The following is a 21,524-nucleotide window of genomic DNA, read 5'->3' as shown; positions in this document are numbered from 1 at the left end:
CTGAATGGAAGCAGGTCCCTGCAGCAATGTTCCAACATCTAGTGGAAAGCCTTCCCAGAAGAGTGGAGAGTGTTATAGCAGCAATGTTCCAACATCTAGTGGAAAGCCTTCCCAGAAGAGGTGAGGCTGTTATAGCAGCAATGTTCCAACATCTAGTGGAAAGCCTTCCCAGAAGAGTGGAGGCTGTTGCAGAAGCAAAGGGGGGACAAACTCCATATTAATACCCATGACTACAGAATGAGATGTTTGACGAGAAGTTATCCACATACTTTTGGCCATGTAGTGTACAGGAACCCTACTGTTATGTGTTCTATCACTAATGAGCAGAACGCCGCGTCATTCTGGAGAACGCCACGTCAATCTGTTACAATGAAACAACCTCATACTGACCAGTTTGTCTTTGAGTTTGAGAACGAGGTCCACAGTCTCCACCTCAGTGTGTTGCTGGACACGCACCTGCAGATCCTACATGAAGAATAGAAATAGAGAGGTGAATACAATATTCAAGCATGATGTGGTCTGGCTGAACAACGGATTGGCAAACGTCCTGCAAAATTGAGAAATCATGTGACTAAACTGAATAAAAAAGAAAAAATTATTGTCGTCCATCAACAATGACAAACCAGCGGAGTCTGACAACTTGGATGGAAAATGACTGAGGATAATAGTGGACAATATTACATCTCCTATTTGCCATATTGTCAATTTCATCCTACCAGAGTGTCCCCTCAGGCCTGGAGGGAAGGTAAAGTCTTTCCACTACCTAAGAATAGTAAAGCCCCCTTTACTGGCTCAAATAGCCAACCAATCAGCCTGTTACCAACCCTTAGTAAACCTTTGGGGAAAAAAAATAATGTTTGACCAGAAGCAATGCTATTTTACAGTAAAGAAATTGACAGACTTTCAGCACACTTAAAGGGAAGAAAATTCAACAAGCACTTACACAAATCACTGATGAGACTCCTAAACAGCTAATCAAATGGCTACCCAGACTATTTGCATTGCACCCCCCCCACCCCCTCTACTTCGCTGCTGCTAGTCTGTTATTATCGATGCATAGTCACTTTAATAACTACCTACATAGAAGAAAATTCAACAAGCACAGCACTTACACAAATGACTGATGATTGGCTGAGAGAAATTTATGATAAAATGATAGTGGGGGCTGTCTTGTTAGATTTCAGTGTGGCTTTTGACATTATCGTTCATAGTCTGTTGCAGGAAAAATGTGTAATGGCTTTACACCCCCTGCTATATTGTGGATAAAGAGTTACCTGTCTAACAGAACACAGAGGGTGTTCTAGAATGGAAGCCTCTCCAACATAATCCAGGTTGAATCTGGAAATCCCCAGGGAAGCTGTCTAGGCCCCTTACTTGTTTAAATCTTTACTAACGACATGCTTTGAGTAAAGCCAGTGTGTCCATGTATGCTGATGACTCAACACTTTACACGTCAGCTACGACAGCGACTGAAATGACAGCAACAAAGAGTTGCAGTTAGTTTCAGGGTAGGCACACAGTACTACATTGAGCCATGACTACATGGAACTCTATTCCACATCAGGTAACTCATATTAGCAGTAAAATTAGATTAAAAAAACAGATAAATACAACCTATAGAAAAGCAGGGACTGTGAAGCAACACAAACACAGGCACAGACACACTCACGATACACATGGATTGTGTTGTAGATGTGTGGTAGTAGAGGCCTGAGGGCACACACACACACCCACGATACACATGGATTGTGTTGTAGATGTGTGGTAGTAGAGGCCTGAAGGCACACACAATATATGTTGTGAAATCTGTTGTGAACGTATTGTAAATGTTTTTGTAAATGTGTAACTGCCTTAATTTAGCGGGACCCCAGGAAGAGTAGCTACTGCCTTGGCAGGAACTAATGGGGATCCATAATAAACCCCAGGAAAAGTAGCTGCTGCCTTGGCAGGAACTAATGGGGATCCATAATAAACCCCAGGAAAAGTAGCTGCTGCCTTGGCAGGAACTAATGAGGATCCATAATAAACCCCAGGAAGAGTAGCTGCTGCCTTGGCAGGAACTAATGGGGATCCATAATAAACCCCAGGAAGAGTAGCTGCTGCCTTGGCAGGAACTAATGAGGATCCATAATAAACCCCAGGAAGAGTAGCTGCTGCCTTGCTAGGAACTAATGGGGATCCATAATAAACCCCAGGAAGAGTAGCTGCTGCCTTGGCAGGAACTAATGAGGATCCATAATAAACCCCAGGAAGAGTAGCTGCTGCCTTGCTAGGAACTAATGGGGATCCATAATAAACCCCAGGAAGAGTAGCTGCTGCCTTGGCAGGAACTAATGGGGATCCATAATAAACCCCAGGAAGAGTAGCTGCTGCCTTGGCAGGAACTAATGGGGATCCATAATAAACCCCAGGAAGAGTAGCTGCTGCCTTGGCAGGAACTAATGAGGATCCATAATAAACCCCAGGAAGAGTAGCTGCTGCCTTGCTAGGAACTAATGGGGATCCATAATAAACCCCAGGAAGAGTAGCTGCTGCCTTGGCAGGAACTAATGGGGATCCATAATAAACCCCAGGAAGAGTAGCTGCTGCCTTGGCAGGAACTAATGAGGATCCATAATAAACCCCAGGAAGAGTAGCTGCTGCCTTGCTAGGAACTAATGGGGATCCATAATAAACCCCAGGAAGAGTAGCTGCTGCCTTGGCAGGAACTAATGAGGATCCATAATAAACCCCAGGAAGAGTAGCTGCTGCCTTGCTAGGAACTAATGGGGATCCATAATAAACCCCAGGAAGAGTAGCTGCTGCCTTGGCAGGAACTAATGGGGATCCATAATAAACCCCAGGAAGAGTAGCTGCTGCCTTGGCAGGAACTAATGGGGATCCATAATAAACCCCAGGAAGAGTAGCTGCTGCCTTGGCAGGAACTAATGAGGATCCATAATAAACCCCAGGAAGAGTAGCTGCTGCCTTGCTAGGAACTAATGGGGATCCATAATAAACCCCAGGAAGAGTAGCTGCTGCCTTGGCAGGAACTAATGGGGATCCATAATAAACCCCAGGAAGAGTAGCTGCTGCCTAGGCAGGAACTAATGAGGATCCATAATAAACCCCAGGAAGAGTAGCTGCTGCCTTGGCAGGAACTAATGGGGATCCATAATAAACCCCAGGAAGAGTAGCTACTGCCTTGGCAGGGACTAATAGGGATCCATAATAAACCCCAGGAAGAGCAGCTGCTGCCTTGGCAGGAACTAATGGGGATCCATAATAAACCCTAGAAAGAGCAGCTGCTGCCTTGGCAGGAACTAATGGGGATCCATAATAAACCCCAGGAAGAGTAGCTGCTGCCTTGGCAGGAGCTCTAGTTTCATCATTACTCACCTCCTCACAGACAGCCTCTAGGTGAAGGGCCTCTAGTTTCATCATTACTCACCTCCTCACAGACAGCCTCTAGGTGAAGGGCCTCTAGTTTTTTCATCATCTCTCTCCTGCGATTCCTGAACCAGCCGTCAAAGTTAGGACACCTCAGGAACTGTCTGGATAGGAAATAGACACACCAAGATGAAACAAAAACACACCAACAAGCTTTTAGGATGCATAGACCATGTCACAATCACAAAGTCTGCAAAACAGGAAATACACAGACTCATTATATTACATCATAACAGACTTGTGTTTCCTGGTAAACAGACCGAAAATAAATAAAGCTCTCTAAAAAAAAAAGCATGTTGAGTTAAGATTAAGAACACACACACACAAAATATTGGGCTTCTCTTAGCAAAAAACAAATCATCCAGTCATCTCAGCTTTGGACTGTGGCAATGCAGTCTACATGAATGCAGCTGCCACTGTATTGAAGTCATTGGACACAGTTTTTCACACTACGCTTCATTACGGGTGATAGGATGCAGTGATGTGTACCGAACCTACACCAGAAAGTAGGCTGGCCCTCTCTTTAGTGTCAAAGATCAATGCACTACTCTCTCGTTTTGTTTATAAGGAAAGTGATTTTAGCAAAACTCCCCCTGTACCTAATGTCATTAATAACTGTTAGATGTCCTGTACAAGTCGCCCCGGTCTCAGGGATAGCAAACACCGGAAACTCCCTGTTCGTCAAGTTGCCCCGGTCTCAGGGATAGCCAACACCAGAAACTCCCTTGTCAAGTTGCCCCGGTCTCAGGGATAGCCAACACCAGAAACTCCTTTGTCATCAAGTTGCCCCGATCTCAGGGATAGCCAACACCGGAAACTCCCTTGTCAAGTTGCCCCGGTCTCAGGGATAGCCAACACCGGAAACTCCCTTGTCAAGTTGCCCCGGTCTCAGGGATAGCCAACACCAGAAATTCCCTTGTCATCAAGTTGCCCCGGTCTCAGGGATAGCCAACACTGGAAACTCCTTTGTCGTCAAGTTGCCCCGGTCTCAAGGATAGCCAACACCAGAAACTCTTGTCAAGTTGCCCCGGTCTCAGGGATAGCCAACACCGGAAACTCCCTTGTCAAGTTGCCCCGGTCTCAGGGATAGCCAACACCAGAAACTCCCTTGTCAAGTTGCCCCGGTCTCAGGGATAGCCAACACCGGAAACTCCCTTGTCAAGTTGCCCCGGTCTCAGGGATAGCCAACACCAGAAACTCCCTTGTCAAGTTGCCCCGGTCTCAGGGATAGCCAACACCGGAAACTCCTTCGGTCTCCACATAGTTAAGGTGAATCAGCTTTTATTTTTTTGCACCTTATTTCTAAGGAATAATCTCAAAAATCTATTTAAAATTGGATGCCTCTAGGGAAATTCAGAAAACTGATTGAGGAGCTTATTACTGATGCGTCCGTTTCCTGTGGCTGCGTCCGTTTCCTGTGGCTGCGTCCGTTTCCTGTGGCTGCGTCCGTTTCCTGTGGCTGCGTCCGTTTCCTGTGGCTGAAGTTGTTTCCTATGGCTGCGTCCGTTTATGTGTGTGTTTTTGTCCGTAACACAGACCTCTCAGTAGGACTGCCTGGTTAAATAAAGGTGAAATACACGCGGAACCAGGCTATGTGGATGTCAGTACCTGTAGAGTCCCATCCAGTCTCCTTTGAGTGGTGAGGTGAGCTGAGGACCAGCCTTCTCCAGAGTCTTCATAAAGTCCTCCTGGAGGAAGGGTCTCAGCTGTGGAGGACTCTTCCAAGGAGAGATGTTCTTCTGTAAAGGCATCAGACTGGCCACATAGCGCTCCTGTGAGATGGAGAAACGGAATGGAAGACCTGTGTGTTAGTGTAGTTTTCATATCGCCCTTCCACACAACAACTGTTTAAGTTCTCAGCACAGTGATCTATATTCGGTTTTAGATAGAACATCGCGGCCCGCCCGCCTGTGGGGAAAACAACCTGTGGTTAATCGAGGTTATCCCATTGACTGACAGCAAAAACTTCACATTTTTCAAAGCGCTATTTTTTTGGTTGTCTGCTTGTTTTCGTCAATAACAAAACTACATTCAAGAAAAGTACAGGTCCAAAGATGACTTTACAACACAGCCTGCGTTCCCACTAGTTAGAAACACATCATAATGTAGGGCTTCCCTCAAGACTCGTCATGACGGCTCTAGCAGCCAGTGTGTTAGCTAGCTACTGACTGGAACATTAAGCCCAACAACACAAACAAGTAGTGAGTGGAGTTACTAACAGACTATACAACTACTAGTAGTGAGTGGAGTTACTAACAGACTATACAAGTAGTGAGTGGAGTTACTAACAGACTATACAACTACAAGTAGTGAGTGGAGTTACTAACAGACTATACAACTACAAGTAGTGAGTGGAGTTACTAACAGACTATACAACTACAAGTAGTGAGTGGAGTTACAAATTGAATATATATAACAAGATGTCTTAACTGTGATCAAGAAATGTGACAACAATGTGACAGCAAAAACAATGTCCTATCATGAAGCTGGAGTAAATTACATTACTAAGCTGCTCCTGAATGTACTACGCCAGGACATGTGGGTTTGAAAAACATTATGAAGGGCAGCTCTTTTAAAGAGCTGATTGACACTAGTAAAATACCCATCCTATCTGGCCCAGTGCCCTCTCTGAATCGTGGCATTGAACACTTTAGCAGGATTCTTTCTCTACACAACTGTCTATGTGATTACTGCAGCTCAATTGGTGTAACTTTTGATGACAATGTCAACACCTTTAGGAAACAAAAACACGTTTTATAAGGAGGACGGGATCCACCCAAGTCATTTCACAGCATTACAAGGCTGCGTTAAGACAATGACCCAAGCCCAGCTCAGTTTATGCCATAATCATGAGCCTATGAACCAGAGTTATACTGTTAGCACTGAGGCGGTGTGCCCTAGGAGGAAGTCCACTGTGTGCAGCTCACCCTGCAATAACATCAATAACATGAGCATGTCTACTTCTGCTAAGCCTCCCAGTAAAGCAAATCAAGTAAGTATCCCAGAAGAAAAGTGCTCAAAATAAACCAGCGTTAACATATGTAGCTTAAGAGACGAGGTTCATGAAATCAAGTTTGCTAGTAACAGCTAACATCTCTGGAACTCACCCGGAAGCTTAGAAGAAATCCTGCTATGCCCTCCGACGAACCATCAAACAATTGTACTGCACCGGCTCCGATGATTGTCGGATGTGGCAGGGCTTGCAAACTATTACAGACAACAAAAGGGAAGCACAGCCGAGAGCTGCCCAGTGACACAAGCCTACCAGACGAGCTAAATCACTTCTATGCTCGCTTCGAGGCAAGCAATGAGAGCGTCAGCTGTTCCGGACGACTGATCTCGCTCTCCGTAGCCGACATGAGTAAGACCTTTAAACAGGTCAACATTCACAAGGCCGCTGGGCCAGACGGATTACCAGGACGTGTGCTCCGGGCATGTTCTGACCAACTGGCAGGTGTCTTCCCTGACATTTTCAAAATGTCCCTGATTGGGTCTATAATACTAACACGCTTCAAGCAGACCACCATAGTCCCTGTGACCAAGAGCACTAAGGTAACCTGCCTAAATGACTACAGACCCGTGGCACTCAAGTACTCCCTGGCCCCTCCTGTACTGCCTGGCCATGCACGTTTCCAACACCATCATTAAGTTTGCTGATGACAACAGTGGTAGGCCTGATCACTGACAACAATGAGACAGTCTATAGGGAGGAGGTCAGAGACCTGGCTGGGTGGATGCCAGAATAACAAACTCTCCCTCAACGTGATCAAGACAGAAGGAGTTGATTGTGGACTACAGGAAATGGAGGACCGAACACGCACCCCCATTCTCATCGACGGGGCTGTAGTGGAGCAGGTTGAGAGCTTCAAGTTCCTTGGTGTCTACATCACCAACAAACTAGAACGGTCCAAACACACCAAGACAGTCGTGAAGAGGGCACGACAAAACCTATTCCCCATCAGGAGACTGAAAATATTTGGCATGGGTCCTCAGATCCTCAAAGGTTTCTACAGCTGCAACAGAGAGCATCTTGACTGGTTGCATCACTGCCTAGTATGGCAACTGCTCTGCCTCCGACCGCAAGGCACTACAGAGGGTAGTGCGTACGGCCCAGTACATCACTGGGGCCAAGCTTCCTGCCATCCAGGACCTCTTTACCAGGCGGTGTCAGAGGAAGGCCCTAAAAATGGTCAAAGACCCCAGTCATACTGTTCTCTGCTACCGCATGGCAAGCGGTACCAGAGCGCCACGTCTAGGACCATAACGCTTCTCAACAGCTTTTACCCCCAAGCCATAAGAATCCCGAACAGGTAATCAAATGACTACCCGGATTGTTTGCATTGTGTTCCACCACTCCCTCTTTTACACTGCTGCTACTCTCTGTTGATCATCTATGCATAGTCACTTTAGCTATACATTCATGTACATATTACCTCAAATAGCCCGACGAACCGGTGCCCACGCACATTGATACAGTGGTAGCAATACAAGGTTGTAACATCTACCGAAAATACAGAAATTCCAATGGGGGTGGTGCTGTGGTCTATATTCAGAACTACATTACTGTAAAGCTTAGAGAGGATCTCATGTTAAATAATGTTGAAGTAATATGGCTCCAGGTTCATCTGCCTCACCTAAAGCCCATTCTGGTGGGAAGCTGCTATAGATCACCAAGTGATAACAGTCAATATCTGGATAATATGTGTGAAATGCTTGATAAATGTATGTGATATCAGAGAAGTATATTTTCTGGGTGATTTAAATATTGACTGGCTTTCATCAAGCTGCCCACTCAAGGAAAAGCTTGAATCTGTAACCAGTGCCTGCATCCTGGTTCAGGTTATCAGTCAACCTACCAGGGTAGTTACAAACAGCACAGGAATGATATCATCAACATGCATTGTTCACATCTTTACTAATGCTGCAGAAATGTGCTGTAAAGCAGTATCCAGATCCATAGGATGTAGTGATCACAATACAGTAGCCATATCTAGGAAAACCACAGTTCCAAAGGCTGGGCCTAATATAGTGTATAAGAGGACAGGCTGGGCCTAATATAGTGTATAAGAGGACAGGCTGGGCCTAATATAGTGTATGAGAGGTCATACAATACGTTTTGTAGTGATTCCTATGTTGATGATGTAAAGAATATTGACTTTGAATGAGGAGCAAACAGATGCTGTACTGGAGTCTGGCAACCCAACCTATTGGCAAACGTACTGCAAATACTAAATAAAAAAAGAAACTAACTAACTAAGAAGAAACAAAGATAAATTAAATGTTGGACTAAAAAAGACAAACTCAGCTCCCTCATTCATTGAATCAGATGGTTCATTCATCACAAAACCCACCGATATTGCCAACTACTTTAATTATTTTTTCATTGGCAAGATTAGCAAACAACAAATGCTTACACTACATGTCCAAGTATATCTGACCAGATTATGAAAGACAAGCATTCTAATTTTTAATTGCGTAAAGTGAGTGTGGAAGAAGTGAAAAAAGTATTCTCGTCTATCAACAATGACAAGCCCCCGGGGTCTGACAACTTGGATGGAAAATGACTGAGGATAATAGTGCCACTCCCATCTGTCATCTTCAATTTCAGCCTACTGAAAAGTATGTGCCCTCAGGCCTGGAGGGAAGGTAAAGACATTCCGCTACCTAAGAATAGTAATGTCCCCTTTACAAATAGCCGACCAATCAAATAGCCGACCAATCAGCCCATTACCAACCTTTAGTAAACTTTTAGGGGGAAAAAAATGGTGTTTGACCAGATACAATGCTATTTTACAGTAAACAAATTGACAGACTTTCAGCACACTGATAGGGAAGGACATTCAATAAACACAGCACTTACACAAATTACTGATGAGACTCCTGAACAGCTAATCAAATGGCTACCCAGAGTATTTGCATTGCCCCCCCTTCTTCACTGCTGCTACTCTGTTATTATCTATGCATAGTCACTTTAATAACTCTACCTACATGTACATATTACCTAAATTACCTCGACACCGGTACCCCCTGCATAGAGCACCGTGTCATTTACTGCTGCTCTTTAATTATTTGTTGTTCTTATCTCGTACTTTATTTATTTTCTTAAAACTGCATTGTTGGTTAAGGGCATTTAACTGTAAGGTCTACACGTGTTGTATTCAGCGCATGTGACAAATAACATTTGATTTGGCTGAGAGAAATTGATGAAAAAATTGTCTTGTTAGACTTCGGTGCGGCTTTTGACATTATCGATCATATTCTGTTGCTGGAAAAACGTATGTGTTGTGGCTTTACACCCCCTGCTATATTGTGGATAAAGAGTTACCTGTCTAACAGAACACAGGGGGTGTTCTTTAATGGATGCCTCTCCAACAAAATCCAGGTAGAAACAGGAATTCCCCAGGGCAGCTGTCTAGGCCCCTTACTTTTTAAAATCTTTACTAACGACATGCCACTGGCTTTGAGTAACGACATGCCACTGGCTTTGAGTAAAGCCAGTGTGTCTATGTATGCTGATGACTCAACACTATACACCTCAGCTACTACAGCGACTGAAATTACTGCAACACAAGGAATAAGTTAGTCCTAAATATTTATAAAAGTAAAAGCATTGTATTTGGGACAAACCATTCACTAAACCTTAATTAAATCTGGTAATAAATAATGTGGAAATTGAGCAAGGTGACTAAAGTAACCCTGGATTATAAACTGTCATGGTCAAAACATATTGATACAACAGTAGCTGAGATGGGGAGAAGTCTGACCATAATAAAGCGCTGCTCTGCCTTCTAAACAACACTATCAACAAGGCAGGTCCTACAGGTCCTAGTTTTATCACACCTGGACTACTGTTCAGTCGTGTTGTCAGGTACCACAAAAAGGGACCAAGGCTCAGAACAGGGCAGCACGGCTAGCCCTTGGATGTACAAAGAGAGCTAACATGAATAATATGCATGTCACTCTCTCCTGGCTCAAAGTGGAGGAGAGATTGACTTCATCACTACTTGCATTTATGAGAGGTATTGGACATGTGGAATGAACCGAGCTGTCTGTTTAAACTACTAACACACAGCTCAGACAACCATGCATACCCCACAAGACATGCCACCAGAGGTCTGTTTAAACTACTAACACACAGCTCAGACATCCATACATACTCCACAAGACATGCCACCAGAGGTCTCTTCCGACTCCCCAAGTATAGAACAGACTGTGGGAGGCGCACAGTACTACATAGAGCCATGACTACATGGAACTCTATTCCACAGTACTACATAGAGCCATGACTACATGGAACTCTACTCCACATCAGGTAACGGATGTAAGCAATAGAATCAGATTACATTTTTTAAATACACCTTATGGAACAGCGGGGACTGTTAAACAACACAAACATAGGCACACACACATGGATTTTGTGTTGTAGATATGTGGTAGTGGTGGAATAGGGGCCTGCGGACACACAGTGTGTGGTGAAATCTGAATGTATTGTAATGTTATTAAAATTCTAAGGTTCCCAGGTTAAGGTTTCCAGGTTCTAAGGTTCCCAGGTTCTAAGGTTCCCAGGTTCTAAGGTTCCCAGGTTCCAAGGTTCCCAGGTTCTAAGGTTCCCAGGTTCCAAGGTTCCCAGGTTCTAAGGTTCTCACCAGTGGAATGATGAAGCTCTGCGTCAGCTCCAGGAAGTACCGTCGTAGGATGGCATTCTGTGCCGCCGAGGGACGTTTCTGTTGCACACCCTGAGGGGAGGACACAATATGAACATCAGTTTACACAGCAGGCATAGTCAGTCCCATATGGCTAGCTATTGCCAATACACACCCCCCATTACCTTCTGCAGTTCCCTAGTTCCCCTATTACCTTCTGCAGTTCCCTAGTTCCCCCATTACCTTCTGCAGTTCCCCCAGATTACTTTCTATAGTTCACTAGTTCCCCCCCTCCATTACCTTCTGCAGTTCCCCCATTACCTTCTGCAGTTCCCTAGTTTCCCGCTTGCCTTCTGTAGTTCCCTAGTTCCCCCATTACCTTCTGCAGTTCCCTAGTTCCCCCCATTACTTTCTGCAGTTCCCTAGTTCCCCCCCATTACTTTCTGTAGTTCTGTAGTTCCCCCCCATTACTTTCTGTAGTTCCCTAGTTCCCCCCATTACCTTCTGTAGTTTCCTAGTCCCCCCCCCCCCATTACCTTCTGCAGTTCCCTAGTTCCCCCGCTTACCTTCTGCAGTTCCCTAGTTCCCCCGCTTACCTTCTGTAGTTCCCTAGTTCCCCCCTCCATTACTTTCTGCAGTTCCCTAGTTCCCCCCTATTACCTTCTGTAGTTCCCTAGTTCCCCCCCATTACCTTCTGTAGTTCCCTAGTTCCCCCCTCCATTACTTTCTGTAGTTCCCTAGTTCCCCCCTATTACCTTCTGTAGTTCCCTAGTTCCCCCCATTACCTTCTGTAGTTCCCTAGTTCCCCCCATTACCTTCTGTAGTTCCCTAGTTCCCCCCCATTACCTTCTGTAGTTCCCTAGTTCCCCCCCATTACCTTCTGTAGTTCCCTAGTTCCCCCCCATTACCTTCTGTAGTTCCCTAGTTCCCCCCCATTACCTTCTGTAGTTCCCCCCCATTACCTTCTGTAGTTCCCCCCATTACCTTCTGTAGTTCCCCCCATTACCTTCTGTAGTTCCCTAGTTCCCCCCCATTACCTTCTGTAGTTCCCTAGTTCCCCCCCATTACCTTCTGTAGTTCCCCCCATTACTTTCTCTAGTTCCCTAGTCCCCCCCATTACCTTCTGTAGTTCCCTAGTTCCCCCCCTTACCTTCTGTAGTTCCCCCCCATTACCTTCTGTAGTTCCCCCCCATTACCTTCTGTAGTTCCCTACATTACCTTCTGTAGTTCCCCCCCATTACCTTCTGTAGTTCCCTAGTCCCCCCCATTACCTTCTGTAGTTCCCCCCCATTACCTTCTGTAGTTCCCCCCATTACCTTCTGTAGTTACCCCCCCATTACCTTCTGTAGTTACCCCCCCATTACCTTCTGTAGTTACCCCCCCATTACCTTCTGTAGTTACCCCCCCATTACCTTCTGTAGTTACCCCCCCATTACCTTCTGTAGTTACCCCCCCATTACCTTCTGTAGTTACCCCCCCATTACCTTCTGTAGTTACCCCCCATTACCTTCTGTAGTTACCCCCCATTACCTTCTGTAGTTTCCCCCCCATTACCTTCTGTAGTTCCCCCCCATTACCTTCTGTAGTTCCCCCCCATTACCTTCTGCAGTTCCCTAGTTCCCCCGCTTACCTTCTGCAGTTCCCTAGTTCCCCCATTACCTTCTGTAGTTCCCTAGTTCCACCCCCCATTACTTTCTGTAGTTCCCTAGTTCCACCCCCCCATTACTTTCTGTAGTTCCCTAGTTTCCCCCCCCCCATTACTTTCTGTAGTTCCCTAGTTTCCCCCCCATTACTTTCTGTAGTTCCCTAGTTCCCCCCATTACTTTCTGTAGTTCCCTAGTTCCCCCCCCCCCCCATTACTTTCTGTAGTTCCCTAGTTCCCCCCCCCCCATTACTTTCTGTAGTTCCCTAGTTCCCCCCCCCCCCCATTACCTTCTGTAGTTCCCCCCCATTACTTTCTCTAGTTCCCTAGTCCCCCCCATTACCTTCTGTAGTTCCCCCCCATTACCTTCTGTAGTTCCCCCCATTACCTTCTGTAGTTACCCCCCCATTACCTTCTGTAGTTACCCCCCCATTACCTTCTGTAGTTACCCCCCATTACTTTCTGTAGTTCCCCCCATTACTTTCTGTAGTTCCCCCCATTACTTTCTGTAGTTCCCCCCATTACTTTCTGTAGTTCTGTAGTTCCCCCCATTACTTTCTGTAGTTCCCTAGTTCCCCCCATTACTTTCTGTAGTTCCCTAGTTCCCCCCTCCATTACTTTCTGTAGTTCCCTAGTTCCCCCCTCCATTACTTTCTGTAGTTCCCTAGTTCCCCCGCTTACCTTCTGAAGTTGTTTAATGATATCCTCATCTTTGTTGAGGAAGGGCTTGTACGCGCTGTAGACACCTGCAATGGAACACACAAAGTAGTTTCACACAGAGAAGACACAATGTGGATATGAAAACACTAGTGATACAGTGAAGACACAATGTGGATATGAAAACACTAGTGACACAGTGAAGACGCAATGTGGATATGAAAACACTAGTGACACAGTGAAGACGCAATGTGGATATGAAAACACTAGTGACACAGTGAAGACGCAATGTGGATATGAAAACACTAGTGACACAGTGAAGACGCAATGTGGATATGAAAACACTAGTGACACAGTGAAGACACAATGTGGATATGAAAACACTAGTGACACAGTGAAGACGCAATGTGGATATGAAAACACTAGTGACACAGTGAAGACACAATGTGGATATGAAAACACTAGTGACACAGTGAAGACACAATGTGGATATGAAAACACTAGTGACACAGTGAAGACACAATGTGGATATGAAAACACTAGTGACACAGTGAAGACACAATGTGGATATGAAAACACTAGTGACACAGTGAAGACGCAATGTGGATATGAAAACACTAGTGACACAGTGAAGGGGCAATGTGGATATGAAAACACTAGTGACACAGTGAAGACACAATGTGGATATGAAAACACTAGTGAGCATTTTTGGAATCATCCATCCTGGAATTCTTCAACCAGGATTACATTATTTATTTTTGTAAACAGGGAATTTTGCGACCCTAGTCATGTGAGAGTAAAGCCTCCGCTCAATCACCTGGTTTAGAGTCCAGTGTCTTCAGGTTCTTCAGCTTCTTGACCTTCATCTGCTTGACAGTCTCTCCAGCCTGCTTCATGTCTCCAATACGGATGATGTGAGGCCAGTGTTGGAGGGTCTTCGCAAAGAACGGGTTGGTCACGCCAAGAATCACAGATGGCCTGAGAGACAGGCACAAAGACAGACACACAGGCACAAAGACAGACACGTGTTAATAAATCATAGCAGCTCTACTTGTCAACAAAAGCATGTCTGACTGGCTTCTGTGTTCCATTTGCTCCCTAAAAACTCATAGCTAGCATGTCCATACAACATAGCTAGACAAATCAAATGTGAAGTAAGAAGAGATTGGTATTCCAGAGCTGTATACTACAATGCAGGATCAAGGAGTTAGCTAGCCAACTTACCTAAATACTTGGAAATATATTAACTCAGCAAAAAAAAAAAAAAAAAAAAGTTTTTTAAAGGACACCAGCTCTCAGAATTTGTAAAAATCCAAATAACTTCACAGATCTTCATTGTAAAGGGTTTAAACACTGTTTCCCCATGCTTGGTCAATGAACCACAAACAATTAATGAACATGCACCTGTGGAATGGTCGTTAAGACACTAACAGCTTCCGAACATCCGAACATCACACCCGCAGGACAGGTACAGGATGGCAACAACAACTGCACGAGTTACACCAGGAACGCACAATCCCTCCATCAGTGCTCAGACTGTCCGCAATAAGCTGAGAGAGGCTTGACTGAGGGCTTGTAGGCCTGTTGTAAGGCAGGTCCTCACCAGACATCACTGCCTATGGGCACAAACCCACCGTCGCTGGACCAGACAGGACTGGCAAAAAGTGCTCTTCACTGACGAGTTGCGGTTTTGTCTCACCAAGGGTGATGGTCGGATTTGCGTTTATCGTTGAAGGGATGAGAATTACACTGAGGCCTGTACTCTGGAGTGGGATCGATTTGGAGGTGGAGGGTCCGTCATGGTCTGGGGCGGTGTGTCACAGCATCATCGAACTGAGCTTGTTGTCATTGCAGGCAGTTTCAACACTGTGCGTGACAGGGAAGACATTCTCCTCCCTCATGTGGTACCCTTCCTGCAGTCTCATCCTGACATGACACTCCAGCATGACAATGCCACCAGCCATACTGCTCGTTCTGTGCGTGATTTCCTGCAAGACAGGAATGTCAGTGTTCTGCCATGGCCAGCGAAGAGCCCGGATCTCAATCCCATTGAGCACGTCTGGGACCTGTTGGATCGGATGGTGAGGCCTAGGGCCATTCCTGCCAGAAATGTCCAGGAACTTGCAGGTGCCTTGGTGGAAGAGTGGGGTAACATCTCAATGCAAGAACAGGCAAATCTGGTGCAGTCCATGAGGAGGAGATGCACTGCAGTACTTAATGCAGCTGGTGGCCACACCAGATACTGACTGTTACTTTTGATTGACCCCCTTTGTTCAGGGACACATTATTCCATTTATGTTAGTCACATGTCTGTGGAACTTGTTCAGTTTATGTCTCAGTTGTTGAATCTTATGTTCATACTAATATTTACACACGTTAAGTTTGCTGAAAATAAACGCAGTTGACATTGGACGTTTCTTTTTTTGCTGAGTTTATATATATTTTTTTGAAGATAAGCTTGAAATGGGTATGCTCTAATTGATTCAACAAACAAACATATCTAAGTGTAGCTTTTTTTAATGAATAAGCAAATCCAGTTGTTTCTGCTTTGTAGTATACCACTCAGAGTATAAGGTGTTTTCAGTTGTGCCCATTATTCACGGGGCCTGTGTTCTGGTGGTGTCCTACTATACTATAGTGTTACTCAGGAGGCCTGTGTTCTGGTGGTGTCCTACTATACTATAGTGTTACTCACAGGGCCTGTGTTCTGGTGGTGTCCTACTATACTATAATGTTGCTCAGGAGGCCTGTGTTCTGGTGGTGTCCTACTATACTATAGTGTTACTCAGGAGGCCTGTGTTCTGGTGGTGTCCTACTATACTATAATGTTGCTCAGGAGGCCTGTGTTCTGGTGGTGTCCTACTATACTATAGTGTTACTCAGGAGGCCTGTGTTCTGGTGGTGTCCTACTATAGTGTTACTCACAGGGCCTGTGTTCTGGTGGTGTCCTACTATACTATAGTGTTACTCAGGAGGCCTGTGTTCTGGTGGTGTCCTACTATAGTGTTACTCACGGGGCCTGTGTTCTGGTGGTGTACTCTTTAAACTCGCTGTCGTGGATGGTGAAGTACGGTCTGAAGTCACTGCAGTAGCGGAGTGGAGAGATGCAGCTGCACACACACACACACACACAGTAATTAGTGATTGAACTCCAGACACACAGATCATCTTAAGGGGTTGTGTTGTGTCTATTATCCTGCGTGCAGACAGCTACTGGTGCAGACTGCTGGTAGCTACTGGTGCAGACAGCTACTGGTGCAGACTGCAGGTAAGCTACTGGTGCAGACAGCTACTGGTGCAGACTGCTTGTAGCTACTGGTGCAGACTGCTGGTAGCTACTGGTGCAGACTGCTGGTAGCTACTGGTGCAGACTGCTGGTAGCTAGCTACTGGTGCAGCCTGCTACTGGTGCAGCCTGCTACTGGTGCAGCCTGCTACTGGTGCAGCCTGCTACTGGTGCAGACTGCTGGTAGCTAGTGGTGCAGACTGCTGGTAGCTACTGGTGCAGCCTGTTACTGGTGCAGCCTGTTACTGGTGCAGCCTGCTACTGGTGCAGCCTGCTACTGGTGCAGACTGCTGGTAGCTAGTGGTGCAGACTGCTGGTAGCTACTGGTGCAGACTGCTACTGGTGCAGACTGCTGGTAGCTACTGGTGCAGACTGCTGGTAGCTACTGGTGCAGACAGCTACTGGTGCAGCCTGCTACTGGTGCAGCCTGCTACTGGTGCAGCCTGCTACTGGTGCAGCCTGCTGGTAGCTAGTGGTGCAGACAGCTACTGGTGCAGACTGCTACTGGAGCAGACTGCTGGTAGCTACTGGTGCAGACAGCTACTGGTGCAGACTGCTACTGGAGCAGACTGCTGGTAGCTAGTGGTGTAGACTGCTGGTAGCTACTGGTGCAGACTGCTGGTAGCTAGTGGTGCAGACAGCTACTGGTGCAGACTGCTACTGGAGCAGACTGCTGGTAGCTACTGGTGCAGACAGCTACTGGAGCAGACTGCTGGTAGCTAGTGGTGCAGACTGCTGGTAGCTACTGGAGCAGACTGCTGGTAGCTAGTGGTGCAGACTGCTACTGATGCAGACTGCTGGTAGCTACTGGAGCAGACTGCTGTGAAAAAGTAATTTCCCCTTTTTGTTATTCTCTATTTTTCCATATATATTTTTTAACATCTTCAAACAAAACCTTATATTAGATATCTGAGTGAACAAATAACATGAACATTTATTTAATGAACAAAGTTATGCAACACACAATGCCTCTCACAACATCTCAAATCGGGTTTAGGTCTGGACTTTGACGAGGCCATTCCAAGACATTAAATGAGTTGCTTTTCAGCCATTCATTCTGATGGAGACTTGTGTGTTCTAGATCCGTGTCTGTGGGCTTCAGTTTCAGCTCACAGACGGATGGCTTGACATTCGCATTCAGAATTATCCCTTTTTCATTCACAAAAAGTCAACTGAAATTTGCAAAAAATACCGGGATGATCGTCAAGACTCCTGGAAGAATGTTTTATGGACAGAGGAGTCAAAAGTGGAACTTTTTGGACGAGACGGGTCCCATTATGTCTGGAGAAAACCAAACACTGCATTCCACGGTAAGAACCTCATACCAACGGTGAAGCATGGTGGTGGTGGCGGTAGTGTGATGGTTTGAGGATGCTTTTCTGCCTCGGGACCTGGACGACTTGCATTGCTTGAAGGAACCGTGAATTCGGTTCTGTATCAGAGAACTCTACAGGAGAATGACAGGCCGTCCGTCTGTGAGCTGAAGCCCAGCTGGGTCACGCAGCGAGACAATGATCCAAAACACAAAATCAAGTCTCCATCAGAATGGCTGAAAAGAAACTCATTTAATGTCTTGGAATGGCCTCGTCAAAGTCCAGACCTAAACCCGATTTGAGATTTTGTTGCAGGACCTGATCGGTTGCTGAGGTCGCTGAGTTACAGCAGTTCTGGAAGAGTGGTCCAAACTTCCTCCACAGCGGTGTGAGAGACTGATCATCAACTACAGGAAGTGTTTGGTTGGAGTCATTGCAGCTAAAGGTGGACTGATCATCAACTACAGGAAGTGTTTGGTTGGAGTCATTGCAGCTAAAGGTGGACTGATCATCAACTACAGGAAGTGTTTGGTTGGAGTCATTGCAGCTAAAGGTGGACTGATCATCAACTACAGGAAGTGTTTGGTTGGAGTCATTGCAGCTAAAGGTGGACTGATCATCAACTACAGGAAGTGTTTGGTTGGAGTCATTGCAGCTAAAGGTGGACTGATCATCAACTACAGGAAGTGTTTGGTTGGAGGCATTGCAGCTAAAGGTGGACTGATCATCAACTACAGGAAGTGTTTGGTTGGAGGCATTGCAGCTAAAGGTGGACTGATCATCAACTACAGGAAGTGTTTGGTTGGAGGCATTGCAGCTAAAGGTGGCACAACCAGTTATTGTGTATAAGGGGGAAAATACTTATTGTGTTGCATTACTTTGTTTATTAAATTCATTAAATAATTGTCCAGGTTTGGAGTTATTTGTTCACTCAGGTACCCTTTATCTAATATTAGGTTTGGAGTTATTTGTTCACTCAGGTACCCTTTATCTAATATTAGGTTTGGAGTTATTTGTTCACTCAGGTACCCTTTATCTAATATTAGGTTTGGAGTTATTTGTTCACTCAGGTACCCTTTATCTAATATTAGGTTTGGAGTTATTTGTTCACTCAGGTACCCTTTATCTAATATTAGGTTTGGAGTTATTTGTTCACTCAGGTACCCTTTATCTAATATTAGGTTTTGATTGAAGATATAAAAACATTTAGTGTAAATAAATATGCAAAAAAGAGACAATTGTAAAGGGGGACATACTTTTTCACGACACTGTATTTTACACCTGTGTACTTTTTTATTTAAAAAAAATGGTTATGTTTATCTTTCTAGCCACACCCTCCTTGTCTCACCTGACCAATGCCAGAACAGTATCGGAAGATTCTGCCGGTGATGGTGCCATGACAACCAGAGCCTCTCCTAGCAACACCAGCTCCCATAACATCTGAATGTGGAAGAAGACTGGGTGGAAACACCTGCAGAGGGGAAGAGATGGAACTGTATCTGCTCTCCACTTCCTCCTGGGTGGACACTCTACAGAAACCCCATGTTACCATGGCAACCAGTCTGCGTGTGCCAACAACATAAAGCAGCTAAGTGTCCTCCTGGCTGGAGTCAACCTGCACTCCCACTCCCTACCAATGGGTGGCATCAGAGAGCTGGGAAGGTAGTAAAACAACAACACATCCAGCACCCTATTCCCTATATAGCGCACTACTTTTGCAGACCCTGGTCATAAGTAGTGCACGATATAGGGAATAGTGTGCCATTTGTGATTGAACACCACTACTAACATGTACTCACGTGAACAAGTCTACCTCGTGGACCGTGGGGAGGACTATGGACACCAGGTTGTCATTCTGTAACAAAAACAGTCATGGGGTATAATTAGGGTTACAGGGTTTTGGACAGACTACCAGCAGTGTATCAGAGTGACATGGTAGGAGTCTGAAATGGCATCCTATTCACTATATATGGTACACCGGTCAAAACACAGTTCACTATAGGGAACAGGGTGCCATTTTGTAGTGTTGTTCGTAGCACGATGATAGGGAACAGGGTGCCATTTTGTAGTGTTGTTCGTAGGACGGTGATAGGGAACAGGGTGCCATTTTGTAGTGTTGTTCGTAGCATGGCGATAGGGAACAGGGTGCCATTTTGTAGTGTTGTTCGTAGCACGGTGATAGGGAACAGGGTGCCATTTTGTAGTGTTGTTCGTAGCACGGTGATAGGGAACAGGGTGCCATTTTGTAGTGTTGTTCGTAGCACGGTGATAGGGAACAGGGTGCCATTTTGTAGTGTTGTTCGTAGCACGGCGATAGGGAACAGGGTGCCATTTTGTAGTGTTGTTCGTAGCACGGTGATAGGGAACAGGGTGCCATTTTGTAGTGTTGTTCGTAGCACGGTGATAGGGAACAGGGTGCCATTTTGTAGTGTTGTTCGTAGCACGGCGATAGGGAACAGGGTGCCATTTTGTAGTGTTGTTCGTAGCACGGTGATTCTCATCCTCACCTGTGTGGACTGTACCAGCTGAGAGGTTCCAGGCTTGTCGTAACATGTTGGGATCCGAACCTAGAAAAACAGAAAGAAATATTATCGATTAAGTTGCTCAAGTACTTTGTGACAACTGTTGGTGTAAATTTAAAAAATATATTTTATAAATATTTGATTGATAGGTAATCGTAGAAGAGGCCTACATAAATATTTAGCTGTACTGTACCCATTATAGAGATGGTTAATATTTTCCCTGGGTTAGACGTACCTTCATAACTGTACCCATTATAGGGAGGACCAATATTTTCCCTGGGTGAGGAGTGGGCCAGCGGTCGATGTCGTTGCAGGCTGTCGCACACAGAAACAAGCCACGTGAAGACAGACAGACTACAGGGTTCACCGGGCCAATAAAAACCAGACTAAAAACACACAACAACTGAACAGCAGAAAAATAACAGGAAACAAACAGATCAGACAACACTTTATAAAAAAGTGGCCACAGACTAGCCTCTCTACTAAAGGGAGGGGCCACAGACTAGCCGCTCTACTAAAGGGAGGGGCCACAGACTAGCCGCTCTACTAAAGGGAGGGGCCACAGACTAGCCTCTCTACTAAAGGGAGGGGCCACAGACTAGCCTCTCTACTAAAGGGAGCGGCCACAGACTAGCCTCTCTACTAAAGGGAGCGGCCACAGACTAGCCTCTCTACTAAAGGGAGGGGCCACAGACTAGCCTCTCTACTAAAGGGAGGGGCCACAGACTAGCCTCTCTACTAAAGGGAGGGGCCACAGACTAGCCTCTCTACTAAAGGGAGGGGCCACAGACCAGCCTCTCTACTAAAGGGAGGGGCTAGTCTGTGGCCCCTCCCGGTTTCAGCTGATGTTTCCCCCATTGGAACAGGGTGAAATGAGGAGACCCACCAGCCTCCAGACATGGCTCCTGCTTCTCAAAGTACTCTGGAGCAACGAGCTTCAGCAGGGAGTGGAAGAACGTGACGTAGGGAAGCTTGCTGATAAGGACCAGGGACTGGAAACACACACACACACACACACACACACACACACACA

At 45.7% G+C, this 21,524-nt stretch overlaps 1 protein-coding gene across 3 annotated transcripts in view; it reads right to left on the bottom strand.

The window, feature by feature from the left end:
* The window catches only part of LOC139413937 (DENN/MADD domain containing 6Aa), a 40,408-nt gene that overhangs the window by 5,630 nt on the left and 13,254 nt on the right, over positions 1-21,524 (bottom strand). For all 3 annotated transcript variants that reach the window (XM_071161823.1, XM_071161821.1, XM_071161822.1), the window contains exons 6-17: positions 21,378-21,483; positions 20,727-20,806; positions 20,477-20,536; positions 19,769-19,824; positions 19,318-19,440; positions 16,386-16,481; positions 14,189-14,349; positions 13,396-13,460; positions 11,076-11,165; positions 5,038-5,201; positions 3,431-3,533; positions 391-465 (exon numbers count right to left, since the gene is read on the bottom strand). In XM_071161823.1, the coding sequence (XP_071017924.1) occupies positions 391-465; positions 3,431-3,533; positions 5,038-5,201; positions 11,076-11,165; positions 13,396-13,460; positions 14,189-14,349; positions 16,386-16,481; positions 19,318-19,440; positions 19,769-19,824; positions 20,477-20,536; positions 20,727-20,806; positions 21,378-21,483 (1,179 nt within the window). The remainder of the gene's footprint in view (positions 1-390; positions 466-3,430; positions 3,534-5,037; positions 5,202-11,075; positions 11,166-13,395; positions 13,461-14,188; positions 14,350-16,385; positions 16,482-19,317; positions 19,441-19,768; positions 19,825-20,476; positions 20,537-20,726; positions 20,807-21,377; positions 21,484-21,524) is intronic.

This window comes from Oncorhynchus clarkii, chromosome 7 (assembly GCF_045791955.1).
Source record: "Oncorhynchus clarkii lewisi isolate Uvic-CL-2024 chromosome 7, UVic_Ocla_1.0, whole genome shotgun sequence".
Lineage (NCBI taxonomy): Eukaryota > Metazoa > Chordata > Actinopteri > Salmoniformes > Salmonidae > Oncorhynchus > Oncorhynchus clarkii.
This window is presented reverse-complemented; position numbering and strand designations above follow the sequence as displayed.